Source organism: Sus scrofa, chromosome 17 (assembly GCF_000003025.6).
Source record: "Sus scrofa isolate TJ Tabasco breed Duroc chromosome 17, Sscrofa11.1, whole genome shotgun sequence".
In the NCBI taxonomy this organism is placed as follows: Eukaryota; Metazoa; Chordata; class Mammalia; order Artiodactyla; family Suidae; genus Sus; species Sus scrofa.
This window is the reverse complement of record NC_010459.5, coordinates 53,376,912-53,389,498: the sequence shown is the minus strand read 5'-3', so window position 1 is coordinate 53,389,498 and position 12,587 is coordinate 53,376,912. Positions and strand designations below refer to the sequence as shown.

The window sequence follows — 12,587 nt, the reverse complement described above, 5'->3', positions numbered from 1 at the left end:
CCCGGCCTCTACCCACTGGAGGCCACGATCACAAACGTGTGCACGTGATCAAGACGATCAGAATTAGCCTCCAGGAGCCCCTGTTGCGGCGCAGCAGAAACAAATCTGACTAGTATCCATGAGGATGTGGGTTCAGTCTCTGGCCTCACGCAGTGGGTTAGGGATCCGGCGTGGCTGTGAGCTGTGGTGTAGGTCGCAGACACAGCTCAGATCCCACGTGGCCGTGGCAAAGGCCGCAGCTGCAGCTCTGATTCAACCCCTAGCCTGGGAACTTCCATAGGCTGCAGGCGTCCATATGCCACAAGTTTGGACCTAAAAAGAAGAAAAAGGAGTGTCCGTTGTGGCGCAGTGGTTAACGAATCCGACTAGGAACCATGAGGTTGCGGGTTCGGTTCCTGCCCTTGCTCAGTGGGTTAACGATCCGGTGTTGCCGTGAGCTGTGGTGTAGGTTGCAGACGCGGCTCGGATCCCGCGTTGCTGTGGCTCTGGCGTAGGCCAGTGGCTACAGCTCCGATTCGACCCCTAGCCTGGGAACCTCCATATGCCGCGGGAGCGGCCCAAGAAATAGCAACAACAACAACAACAACGACAAAAAAAGACAAAAAGACAAAAAAAAAAAAAAAAAAAAAAAAGAAGAAGAAGAAAAAAATCCTCAGGCTGGTGTTCTGTTGTGGCACAGCAGGCTAAGGGTCCTGCCTTGTCACTGCAGCAGCTCGGGTCACTGCTGTGGCGCAGGTTGGATCCCTGACCCAGGAACTTCCATGTGCCGTGGGCACAGCCCCCCAAGAGAAAATACTTTCAGGCATTGCAAAATGACCTCCAGTTGAGAGCCATAGGACGAGGTCACTTGTCCAGACCCTGTGAAAGGGATTTAAGCACCCCAGCCACACGGCCTTTAACTGGAACCCCATAATAGCTGTGACTGGGCACGGTGTCCAGAATTTACAATTGCTCGTGCCTTTTAACTGAGGCAGGACAGTGAGTTCTTTTTACAGATAAGTGTTTGATAGCTTCTCGTGGTAAGAAGGTTGACCTTGACAAACCTCTCAGGGAAAACACACCTTCTAAGCCTGAGGCCAAAAGTCCCTGACCTTGGGCTGTAATTCATAAACTAGTTAATATATTTTTCTTTTAGGACCCAAGATATTGACAGTACTTCTTTTTACCCTGGTCTGAAATCCACTTGGAAGGAAATCTGTGCAGTCTTTTAGGAGAGTCTAGTCTTGGTGACAGAAAATTATCTGACCATGTTGACCCACAAAAACAGCACTTTCATGGGCTTCGGCCTTGCTAACAGGAGACAGTGAACTTCCCATTCCAGATGCTCAGTTTCAACAACGAGTTCCATGTGGCCAGTCTTATTTCTTGACAGCCATTCCCCTGCTCTGGGTTATTTTGAAGCACTTCAGGCATTGGCAGCTCATAAGTAGCCACTCCTAAACTACTAGAATGCTATTAAAAACGTTAATTTCATCATGCCTTGAAAAAAAAAAAATTCCATGTCAAACTTTGTGCTTCCCAAGGTCTTAGACAACTTTGACAATATATTGGAATCAGGATCCAAAAAGGCCCTGATGGTGCAGACCGTCATGTCAAGGCTTGAGTCTCTGGCTTTTCCATCCATCGGTCAATGTGAAACAATGGCATTTTTGTCCTGGGGACCGGTGGCACTTGAAGTGTGGCCTGGGACCTGTTGCTGGATGGAGACAGTTAAGTTCAGAAACAGTGAGCCCTTGAAAAGAGCTCGATCCAGCTTTCTGTCATCTCTCGTAGCAACGTTGGGACTGGACTGTCTTCCTTTACTCTTCCCAGTTATTTTGTACAAATACTGGTCTGTGGGGTTCCCGTCTGGGCGCAGCACTAATGAACCCGACTAGTATCCATGAGGATGTGGGTTCGATCCTGGCCCTGCTCAGTGGGTTAAGTAATCTGGCACGGCCGTGAGCTGTGGTGTAGGTCGCAGACGCAGCTGGGATCTACTGTTGCCATGGCTGTGACGTAGGCTGGCAGATAACAGCTCTGATTCAACCCCTGGCCTGGGAACTTGCGTGTGAGGTAGGCGCAGCCCTAGAAATAAAATGAAATAGAAAATACTGCGATGGATTGGAAGGGACTTCATGAGCCAGGTCTTGCCCGCACCATTTGAGACGTGCCATGGCCCAGTTTTGCAGTCTGGATCTTGCCCATGGTGTTCCTATCATGTTACCATGCCCCTTTGTCCCCTGTACTTGCTGTAAACTGGCACAGAGGAAGGACTTGGTTATGACCAAAATGTACATGGCTTTGAATTTCTTACTGGAGGCGGGGGTGGGGGCGGGGTATGAGTGAAATAAGCCCAGACCTGCCGTGTATGACCAGACTCACCATGGTGCTCCTGTTTGACAAAGGAAGTCATGCTTCTTTTTGTGTCGATTTCAGGCTCAGACCTAGGTAATGATAGTCCAAAACCAACCTGTCCCTCCACTGACAGCAGCGATGCCCAGAGAGCCCATGTCGTGGCTCTTCCCTCAGAGTCAAAGGAACAAACAGTGACCCTTGGGGAGAAGACATTCAACTGCTGCTATCCAGGTAAAGAAGCCCCCTCTCTGTACCGGCCGTGGTCACGTGAGCTCTGTTGACTCGCTTGCTGACTCCTGGCGTTGCTGTGGTCGTGGTCACAGCGCAGGAGCACGGGGGAGGGGGGGTTGGGGGAGGGAGCCGAAGTGTCCTGTCGCATCAGTGCTCAGCATGTGTCTTGCCAGAATTTCAGATTCAGTAGGTTCCCATTTCTCGTTTCTAGGTTGCCACTTCAAAACTGTCCATGGCATGAAGGATTTGGACCGCCACCTAAGAATCCACACGGGTAGGTACCCATTCATTTGTTCAAAACTTCAGTGCTAAAAAAAAAAAGACCCAAGGAAGTGGATATGAATGAAGTGCTGGGCATAGAGTGATGAGCAGCACAGAGATGGTCTCCTGAGAGGAGCTGTGACCTAACGGGGGGGGGGGGGTAGGTAACTGGCAGGCTAGGGGGAAAGTGCTGGAGCAGGGACCCTTGATCTGGGCTGGTTGTGACAGGCTTTTGGGAAGAGGAGCCTCTTCTGGTATGAAAGATGGTGACATAACCAGACAAGGAGAAGGGCAGGTTCCAGGTGGAGGGAACAGCAGGGCTGCAGAGGCTTGGAAGGAGCAATACAGATGGGGGTGGGATAGAACTGAGAGGTTGGCAGCTGGAGGGCTGTACAGAAGCCTTGTGGCCCTAGTCATCTTGGATAAGAGCAAAAAGGCTGCTTCCTAAAGGTGCCTTCAGAGCAACCAGCTGCTGAGACTACAGAGAAGCAGATGTGCTGGAGCAAAGGGATGCATGATCTAGAACCAGGGGCTGTACCCCGTGGCCCACGGGCCAAATCCAGCGTGTTGCCATGCCCACTGGCCTAACCATTATCTGTGGCTACTTGGTTAGAAATATATGACAGGAAGCTCACAATATATATTAACAGTTTTTTAAAAAGTAGCTACTTTGGTCTCTAATGTAGACCCTACACTAGCCTGTGTGAGTTAGGAAATTGATCTCTTTGCTCTCACAGAGACCAAACTAAATGGCTTAAACCATAAGCGGGTTTATCGTTTTCAAGCACAATTTAAAAAGAAAATTGTCCACAGCTGGTAGAAGAGCCACCATCCTTGGGGTTCCCACTGTGGCACATTGGGTTAAGAATCCAGCTGCTGCAGCAGCTTGGGTTGCCACTGGTTCGATCCCCTGCCCGGTGCAGTAGTAAGTCGACGCTGCAGCTCAGATTCAGTGCCTGGGCTAGGAACTTCCATATGCCGTGGGTGGGGCTGAAAAAGGAAAAAAAAAAGAACAGCCATCATCCTTAACATACAGCTTCACCTGGTCCAAGGTAACCGCTCTAGCCCTCCAAAGCTCTCAGCCAGTGGGAAACAGAAGCAGGAGGAAGGGCTCACAGCATCCCTGCCTCGGGTCATGCTCTAGAAGCAGCATCACTGACCAGTGGGATATAAACAGAAGGTACCTGTGGCTGCATCAGGCACGAAAATGGTGTCAGGAAGGGCAGCCACATGCCCATCTGAAATGCTATCAAGAGCACAGCTTTCTGGAGTTGTCTCTGCTGGAGATGGGCATTATGCTATGGAAATGAGAGAACCAAGGGTCAGCTTTGCTGGCTGGGAAGTGTGGATCATGAAAGGCCTCAGTGAAGCCTTGAAAGACAAGGTTGCCAGGATGACATCAGTAATAGCATGCAGACTTCAGAGCCATTTGAGCAAAGACAGTTGGCCCCAAACTAAGATCCCCCCGCAAGGTGGCACTGATAGGCAGCTTTGCAGGGGGTGAATCTGTCCTGAGAAGAACTCCTTTCTTCTCAGTTGGGGCAGGGCTACTGCCATCTAGTGGATGGAGGCCAACAGTGCTGCCAAAACCCTGCAAAGAATTGTCAGGCCTCTCAGGTCAGCAGTGCCAGGACCTAGAGAGCTGCTCTGGGGCTGGAATAATGTTTTATTGGAGTGATACAGAGCAGGAGGGGGCTATAGAAAGTAAAGCGAGGCCCTGTGCTTGGTGGGATTTTTGGAGTCAGGGAGGCAAATGTGGGGCAGACCTGTAACTGCTCTGGTAGATGTACACCCAGGCTACTTCTCTGGACCTTGAGGCAGCTGCCTGGGTTCTTCAAATCTAGAACCTCAAGGAGTTTTTGTTTTTATCTTCGGTTACAGCATTAGAAGTTAAAACCAAAATGTAATATGTAACTGGCTTACTGTTTGTTTTTTTGTTTTTTTTTTTAAATAAAGTATTTTTCAAAACAAAATGCAGCAAGTAGCACTGTGTACACATTTGCAACCCTGTCTTGTTGAATAGTCAGGTGGCTTCTCCTGCCTCTCTGCTGTCTAGGTCCATTGCCATGTTTTGGCCGAAGTAGACGAAGAAAATCTGGCCTTATATATGTAAATGGAAATGGAGTCATTTGACAGTTTTTTCCAGATAACTGTATTCCTTTCATGCCATACTGAAACACAACAAATGATAAAGATGAGTTGCTCTAAAGAATCTGCAGTCATGTCCATAAACTTTTCACATTGTCAAATTTAAGTGCATTGGTCTCTTTTCCACTTTGCATGGCTTACTCAGGCTTGAGTTTTTGAGAGTCATGCATTGGTCATTTGGAAAACGCCATTCCTAGCTAATGTACACAGTTCCAAATGTTGAGCCATTTCATTGTCCCACAGGAAAATAATCACTTTGTTAATGTTACCAATCGCATCAGAAAAATCAAACTAGGGAGATACAAGCCTGTGGTTAGTGAATAAGTTCCAAGATCCTAAGGTTCACTTTAGCACCAAATCTTATCATTGCAGTGGTGTGGGTAATTTTCCTTGAAATGACGAATTCCCTTAGTTCATATATAAGAAAATGTCTGCCAGATACCAAACCTGAAAGTAACCGTAGTTGGTCAGTTCGTTCATATCGAATGGTGCTGCACAGAAAAAGCTCCTAGTGTGCAGTGCAGCGGTCCCACAGGTACTTGTTCTCAAGACAACCAGTGTATTTTGGTTTTACAGTGGAAGCACCTAATGCACGCCTCCCATTTCATTGCACAGAATATTAAACAGGCGTAATAAAGGCTTACTCAGGGGGAGAGACTTAAGTACAGCTGAGCCCTGAATAATATGTGGGGGACTAGGGGTGCTGACCCTCCTTGCAGTCGTAGACTCCCATTTAACTTATAGTTGTCTGCCCAACCGTGTCCCTTCACTGAGGGGAAGGAGGGAGAGAGAGAACGTTGCACAAATGCATCCACGAAGTTCGAACCCATCTTGTTCAAGGGTCAACGGTGATGGTCTTCACTGCTCGCGGGGATAATCCTCAAGGAAACTGGTCCTGTCTTCTCTTGGGAGGGCGTGGCGGTGAGGAATCTCAGGGCTTCTGGTAGGGCTGGCCATGACGTAGAGGCACCAGCAGCCCTGCCCTCACCATTGCTTCTGCATCACTGTAACTCAACAGAGAGACTGCAGACTCAACCAGAAGAGTAAGAGGGACCCCCAGGTACTTGCAGGCTACGCTTTGAGCCTCGTGGAGGTAGTTTGACAGGTGGATACAGGAGTGGTTAAGAATAGGGCGTCGGTGCACCGAGAAGGCAGTTTTGCTAAGGGCATGTTGGGGGAGAGTAAATGAGAAAGCTCGGTTATGATCACATGGGAGAAGTCTTGGAAAATCAACTTTTGAACTTGGATCTTCGTATTAACTTTATTCTAGAGTTACGTTGGTTTGTTTTCTTTATATACCTTACATGCCACTTTGTCCTGAATGGAAACAAAAACTAAATTTTTAAATGCACTATGGAAATAGTAAGGAATGGGGAGGAAGGACAGGATAGAAAACGCTTTATTCCTATTTTCCCGTATAAAATCTTTTTTTTTAATTAATCAAATGAATTTATCATATCTGTAGTTACATAATGATCATAACAATCCAATTTCACAGGATTTCCATTCCATAACCCAAGCGCATCCCCCCACCCCCCAAACTGTCTCCTCCGGAGACCATAAGTTTTTCAATGTCCGTGAGTCAGCATCTGTTCTGCAAAAAAGTTCAGTCTGTCCTTTTTTCAGATTCCACATGTCAGTGAAAGCATTTGATGTTGGTGTCTCATTGTATGGCTGACTTCACTTAGCATGATAATTTCTAGGTCCATCCATGTTGCTAAAAATGCTGATATTTCTTTTAATGGCTGAGTAATCTTCCATTGTGTATATGTACCACATCTTCTTGATCCACTCCTCTGTCGGCCCATGTAAAATCTTAAGAAAAAAATACTATTGGTAATTCTGGTTAGAAGATTTAACAACAGCATCTATTTTCTCCTTAATATGTTGAGTATATATTGCTCTTACTTTCAAGTTTTTAGTCATCCAGGTAAAAGGTGACAAAATCACATTGTTTGAAAATTCCCAAGGACGGGATGGGTTCTTTTCACCACCTCTGCTTCCATAACCCCTTCCCACCGGCTTTCTGCCTGGGGTAAATCACAAAAGTAGGAGGAGGAAGCACAAAAGTAGCCCAAAAATCTTAGACGTTTCACTTTATCAGAAATTGAATTAAGGAGTTCCCGTGGTGGCTCAGCAGAAATGAATCTGACTGGCATCCATGAGGTCTCAGGTTCAATCCCTGGCCTCGCTTTAGTGGACTAAGGATCCAGCATTGCTGTGAGCTGTGGTGTAGGTCACAGATGCAGCTCAGATCCAGAGTTGCTGTGGCTGTGGTATAGGCCAGTGGCTACAGCTCCGATTCAACCCCTAGCCTGGGAACCTCCATGTGCTGCAGGTGTGGCCCTAAAAAGACAAAAAATTAAAATCGCACCCCTATGTTACATTGCAGCATTATTTGCAACACCCAAGATAAGGAAGCAGCCTAAGTGTCCGTGGATAGATGGATGGATAAAGATGTGGTATATGTGTACAATGGAATGTTAGCCATAAAATTACAATTATATAACATTACTCAGCCATTTGTGACAACATAGATGGAGAATGTTATACTAAGTGAAAGAAGTCACAAAGACAAATGCCATATGACTTATTTAGAATCTACACAAACATAACAGTGGACTCAGATACAGAGAACAAGTGGTTGCCAGCCAGGAAGGGAGTGAGGTGAGTGAAAGGGGTGAGGGAGATTAAGAGGTACAAACTCCTTTGTTACAAAACAAATGAATCACGAGGATGAAATGTACAGCGTGGGGAATAGAGTCAATAATATTGTAATAACTTGGACAAGGTGATCGCTAGATGAGAGCCGTTTTCGTCTTCAATGTATAGAAATATCCAGTCACTATATTGTGCACCTGGAACTAACAGTAATACAGGTCAATTATACTTCAATAAAAATGTAAATTAGAATACCAAAGAGCTGTGGTTCAAATGGATAGAGCTAGAATAAATATGGAGTAGAAGGGAATTCAGAAACTGACCTGTGATCTGCAAATTCAGCACCTGATAAAGGTGGCATTCCAGGTGGAAGGCGGAGCAGTTAAAGTGACCCATGTACCAGGACAGTCAGTGGCTCATTTGTGCAGGTTACCTAATGCCTCACCTTACAGTTCAAATTCTGAATACGTTAACAAGTTAATATTTTAATTGCCTAGGAAACAGGGGAGTCACAACATTAATTAGTTTATTTTTGTCTTTTTTAGGGCTGCACCCACAGGGTATGGAAGTTCCCAGGCTAGGGGTCAAATTGGAGCTGTAGCTGACAGCCTTCGCCACAGCCATGCCCGATCTGAGCTGCATCTGCGACCACCACCACAGCTCATGGCAATGCCAGATTTTTTTTTTTTTTTTAATAATGTCTTTTTGTCATTTCTTGGGCCGCTCCCGTGGCATATGGAGGTTCCCAGGCTAGGGGTCTAATCGGAGCTGCAGCCACCGGCCTACACCAGAGCCACAGCAACACAGGATCCGAGCCGCGTCTGCAAACCTACACCATAGCTCATGGCAACGCCGGATCCTTTACCCACTGAGCAAGGCCAGGGATCGAACCCAAACCTCATGGTTCCTAGTCAGATTCGTTAACCACTGTGCCACGGTGGGAACTCCAATGCCAGATCCTTAACCCACTGAGTAAGACCAGGGATCGAACCTGTGTCCTCATGGATACTCATCAGGTTCTTAACCTTCTAAATCACAGTGGGAACTCTGGAACAGGTAGTGCTGACAGGAGCAATACTATTTTCAAATGAATTTTGTGTTCTCGTCAGGCCCCTTGCTGTCTTATTTATTCTGATAGTTCAAGCCAACTCTTTTGGGTTGTCTGGGTGACTACTGCATGCAAATGATGAGATTTCCTTTTTTTTTTTTTTTTTTTTTAACTTGATTGGAGTGCCTTGGTCTTGATGCTCCAGATCAGAGTTAAAGGATAGCAGTGAAGTAAACCATCCAGACTGTCATCTGTACTCTAATGGAATACTTGGATTTTTTTTTTTTTTTAAACCACCATTTGTTGTTCAAGTCCTTAGGATTCTTGTAGAGATTGTTTATCCTGTTGAAACAATTTTTCTTATTCCATGCCTTCTGAGGTTGGTTTGGGGGTGTATGTTTTGCTTTGTTGGAGCTTTTTTTTCACCAAGAATGATGGTTGAGTTCCCTTGTGGCACAGTGGGTTAAGGATCTGATGGTGTCACTGCTGTGGTATGGGTTCAGTCCCTGGCCCAGGAACTTCAACATGGCATAGGCATGACTGGGGAAAAAAAAAAAAAAATCATTGAATTTCAAATGTTTGGGCGTCCAGTGTTTGTGTTTTGTATTTCTTCACTTGGCATCGATAACAGGGTTAAACTACTCCGAAGCGAGTTGAGGCTTGTTTTTTCATTCCTTATTCTAGTAAACAATGAATTGAATGTGGAAACACTTTGCCTGGAAAACCGGGTAGAATGTGCCCATGATATTCCTTCTGATTTTTTTTTTCCAGAGGCTAGAGAGGGGGGCGTAGATTAGGCTGTGATGCATGTCCATCTCTTTGGCCACTGGGGACTGCCCTGCACACCCCCCATGTCCCCACAGAGCTGCCGCTCCACTCCTGGGGCCTTCTCTCTGCGAGCCAGCTGGTGGAGCAGCCTGTCTAGACCATAGCAGATTGAGGGCATTCTTGACCTTTTTTCCTGCTGTGGACGCCTGGCAATTTTGTGAAGCCTACACACCTTTCCCAGCACAATGGTTTTAAATATAAAATTATATTTAACTGTATTAAAGGATACTTGCTGTCATCAAAGTGTTGAATGTGTAGTATTTTAATAGAGCAGAAATGTCAGCAGCGCCTGGGAGCTTGTTAGAAGTGCAGAATCTCAGTCCCCATTCCAACCCCAGAATCGGCCACTGCCTTTTTTTTTTTTTTGTCTTTTTTTTTTTTTTGCTATTTCTTGGGCCGCTCCTGCGGCATATGGAGGTTCCCAGGCTAGGGGTCGAATCGGAGCTGTAGCCACTGGCCTACACCAGAGCCACAGCAACACAGGATCCGAGCCGCGTCTGCAACCTACACCACAGCTCGCGGCAACGCCAGATCGTTAACCCACTGAGCAAGGGCAGGGATCGAACCCGCGACCTCATGGTTCCTAGTCGGATTCGTTAACCACTGCGCCATGACGGGAACTCCGGCCACTGCCTTTTACTCGTCGTTTCTGTGACCTGGGCTTGGGAGATGCCGAGATGCTGGTCTAGCGGTACCAACTTGCAGTTGTTAGAGGGGGAGGTTCTAAGAATCGAATGTACAGTGTGGCCACTGTAGCTAACAGACCGTATGATATACTCGGAAGTTGCTAAGACCAGATCTTAAGCATTCTTAGCACAAAATGGTCATTGTCTGAGATGATGGAAATGATTATAAGCTTTAAACTTAAAATTAACAAATCTTACTGCGGTCATCATTTCTCCAGATACACAGGTATTAAACCATCACATTATAAGCTTTAAACTTACATGTCAATGACTTCTCAAAGCTGGGTGGGGGGCGGTGATCTGCACTTTAGTGAGTTCTCCTGACCCCCAGACGGTCAGTTTGCGCAGTGGCGCGGAAGCCCTGCGTTTAAGGTTAGAATCCAGTGGCTGGTCTACTCACGGCCTTCATTGGGAAGTAGTGATGCGCAGCAGTGATGCTCTGAGAACTGCACCACGTACAAGGTCGTCTGAACATGGCTCGTGTCTGTTGATGAGGGTCTCAGGTACCATTCTTTGTGTGGTTTGTTGATTGCATCCATGATCGGAGGACATGTTAAATTCCAGTTAGAGGTAATAGAAAAAAATGTCATCCTTTCCCATAAAAGGTCTTGGATCCCCTAAATTGTACCCATGAGGCCCGAATTGAGAACTCCTGGTCTTCACATAAAGCCAATATTTTATAAGCGAAATAACCTTTAAAAACTCTGAACCGCTGTTTTGTACACCTGAAACTTAGATAATATTATACATCAACTATAACTCAAAAAAATTTTCTTTAGGCTCAGATTGTCACAGGTCATCCTGGCAAGAGAAGTGTGGCCAACCAGGCACCAGCCCCTTAAAAGAATTTGCCTAATAGTGACTCATCAGTTTTGCTCGGATCAGTTGGTCTGAGCTGGTCACATGTCCAAGCCTACAGGCGATAGGGCCCATAGGGCCATCAAGCACGATTCTCCTGGGAAGAATGGCAAATATTTGAACAACCAACCATTGGCCTCAGGGCTCATCTCTGACATGGCAGTTTTTCTAAATGGTTATTGTTCCTTTTTCTTGATTCTGACTATAATGTTTTCTCTTCCTGGACCCCTCCTGTTTTATTGAGTCTTCTAAATTGATTGGGTAAAGTTCTACTGAATAGTCACAATTGCCTTTGTCTCTTGTCCCCTTTCTCTTTTCCAGTGTCTATTAAAATGGTTCTCAACCCAGTGCAGCTTTGTCCCTTGCCCCCTTCCCAGGACACTTGGTAATTACTAAGGACATTTTTGGTTCTCAGAGCTGGGGAGGAAGGTGCTACTGGCATCTAGTGGGAAGAGGTCAAGGATGTGGCTAAACATCTGAAAGTGCACAGGCCTGCACAGCCAAGAATTACCTGGGCCCAAGTAGTTGGAGTGCCAAGACTGAAAACCCTGGCCTATTGGCATCTTCTCTTTGAGCAGACCTCCCTTTTTAATGGCCATGTTTTTTTGTTTTTTTTACTTTCAGCCTTTTTGTATGTTTGTTTTGCTTTCAGCCATTTGTTTAAAATGAACTTCATTCACAAACATTCTGAAAAGCGATTTGATTAGGCTGTGGGTTTTGTGACATGGAGCTCTCACTCTTTTTCTCTTGGGAGTGTCTAATCTGATTTTGATTCTTTTTTTTTTTTTTTTTTGGTCTTTTTTTGCCTTTTCTAGGGCCGCACCCTCAGTGATTGTGATTCTTGAACAAAATTTATTTTAAAATATGGTCTATAATTTTCAAGCTTTTCTTTGAAAAACCTTTTGTACAACCCTGTTAGATCCATACGTTCGATTCACATCTACTTGGCGAGTTCTCAGTTCAATAAGAAATTTTTGGTGGCTTTCACTATGATGTGTTTTGCCTAATATTGATATTTGATTTCTTTTAGCATTTTCCTAGAATATTTTTCTATCGTTTTCCCACTTTTTTATTTTTAGATGTTTTAAGAGGATTTAGATACCTAAGAGAGATTCTCTTTTGAAAAACATAGTTGACATTTTTAATAAGGAAATGTATTCTATTTATATTCATTGTACTTAATGACATTTAGTTTGATTTTTACCTTATGTTCTGTTTTACTCCTTTTTTTGATGATTGGTTCTCTCTTGTGGTTTGGAAGCAGTACTTTCCATTTCATTACTTATCTCCCACATCTTATTCACTTCCCTGGGGTTTTTTTGGTTGTTGTTGTTCTTATGTACACAGTTGAGGTTTGATACCGAGTCATGTGTCCCCTGGCTTTATTTTCTGTCCCCACTGAGTGCTACTTCAACTACAGGATTCTATTTCAATAAGTTCTGTAGAACTTTGTAGATACTGTTCCCATCTTGCTACCATCCAGTGTTGTCTGAGGAGTTATGTGCTGATCAGGACATTTTTTTTTCTGA

The 12,587-nt window shown here is 45.3% G+C and overlaps 1 protein-coding gene across 3 annotated transcripts in view; it reads left to right on the top strand.

Moving 5' to 3' along the window:
• Positions 1 to 12,587, top strand: part of ZFP64 (ZFP64 zinc finger protein) — a 95,567-nt gene that overhangs the window by 70,089 nt on the left and 12,891 nt on the right. For all 3 annotated transcript variants that reach the window (XM_021077225.1, XM_013985469.2, XM_021077226.1), the window contains 2 exons: positions 2,419 to 2,568; positions 2,780 to 2,842. In XM_021077225.1, coding sequence (XP_020932884.1) covers positions 2,419 to 2,568; positions 2,780 to 2,842 — 213 coding nt within the window. The remainder of the gene's footprint in view (positions 1 to 2,418; positions 2,569 to 2,779; positions 2,843 to 12,587) is intronic.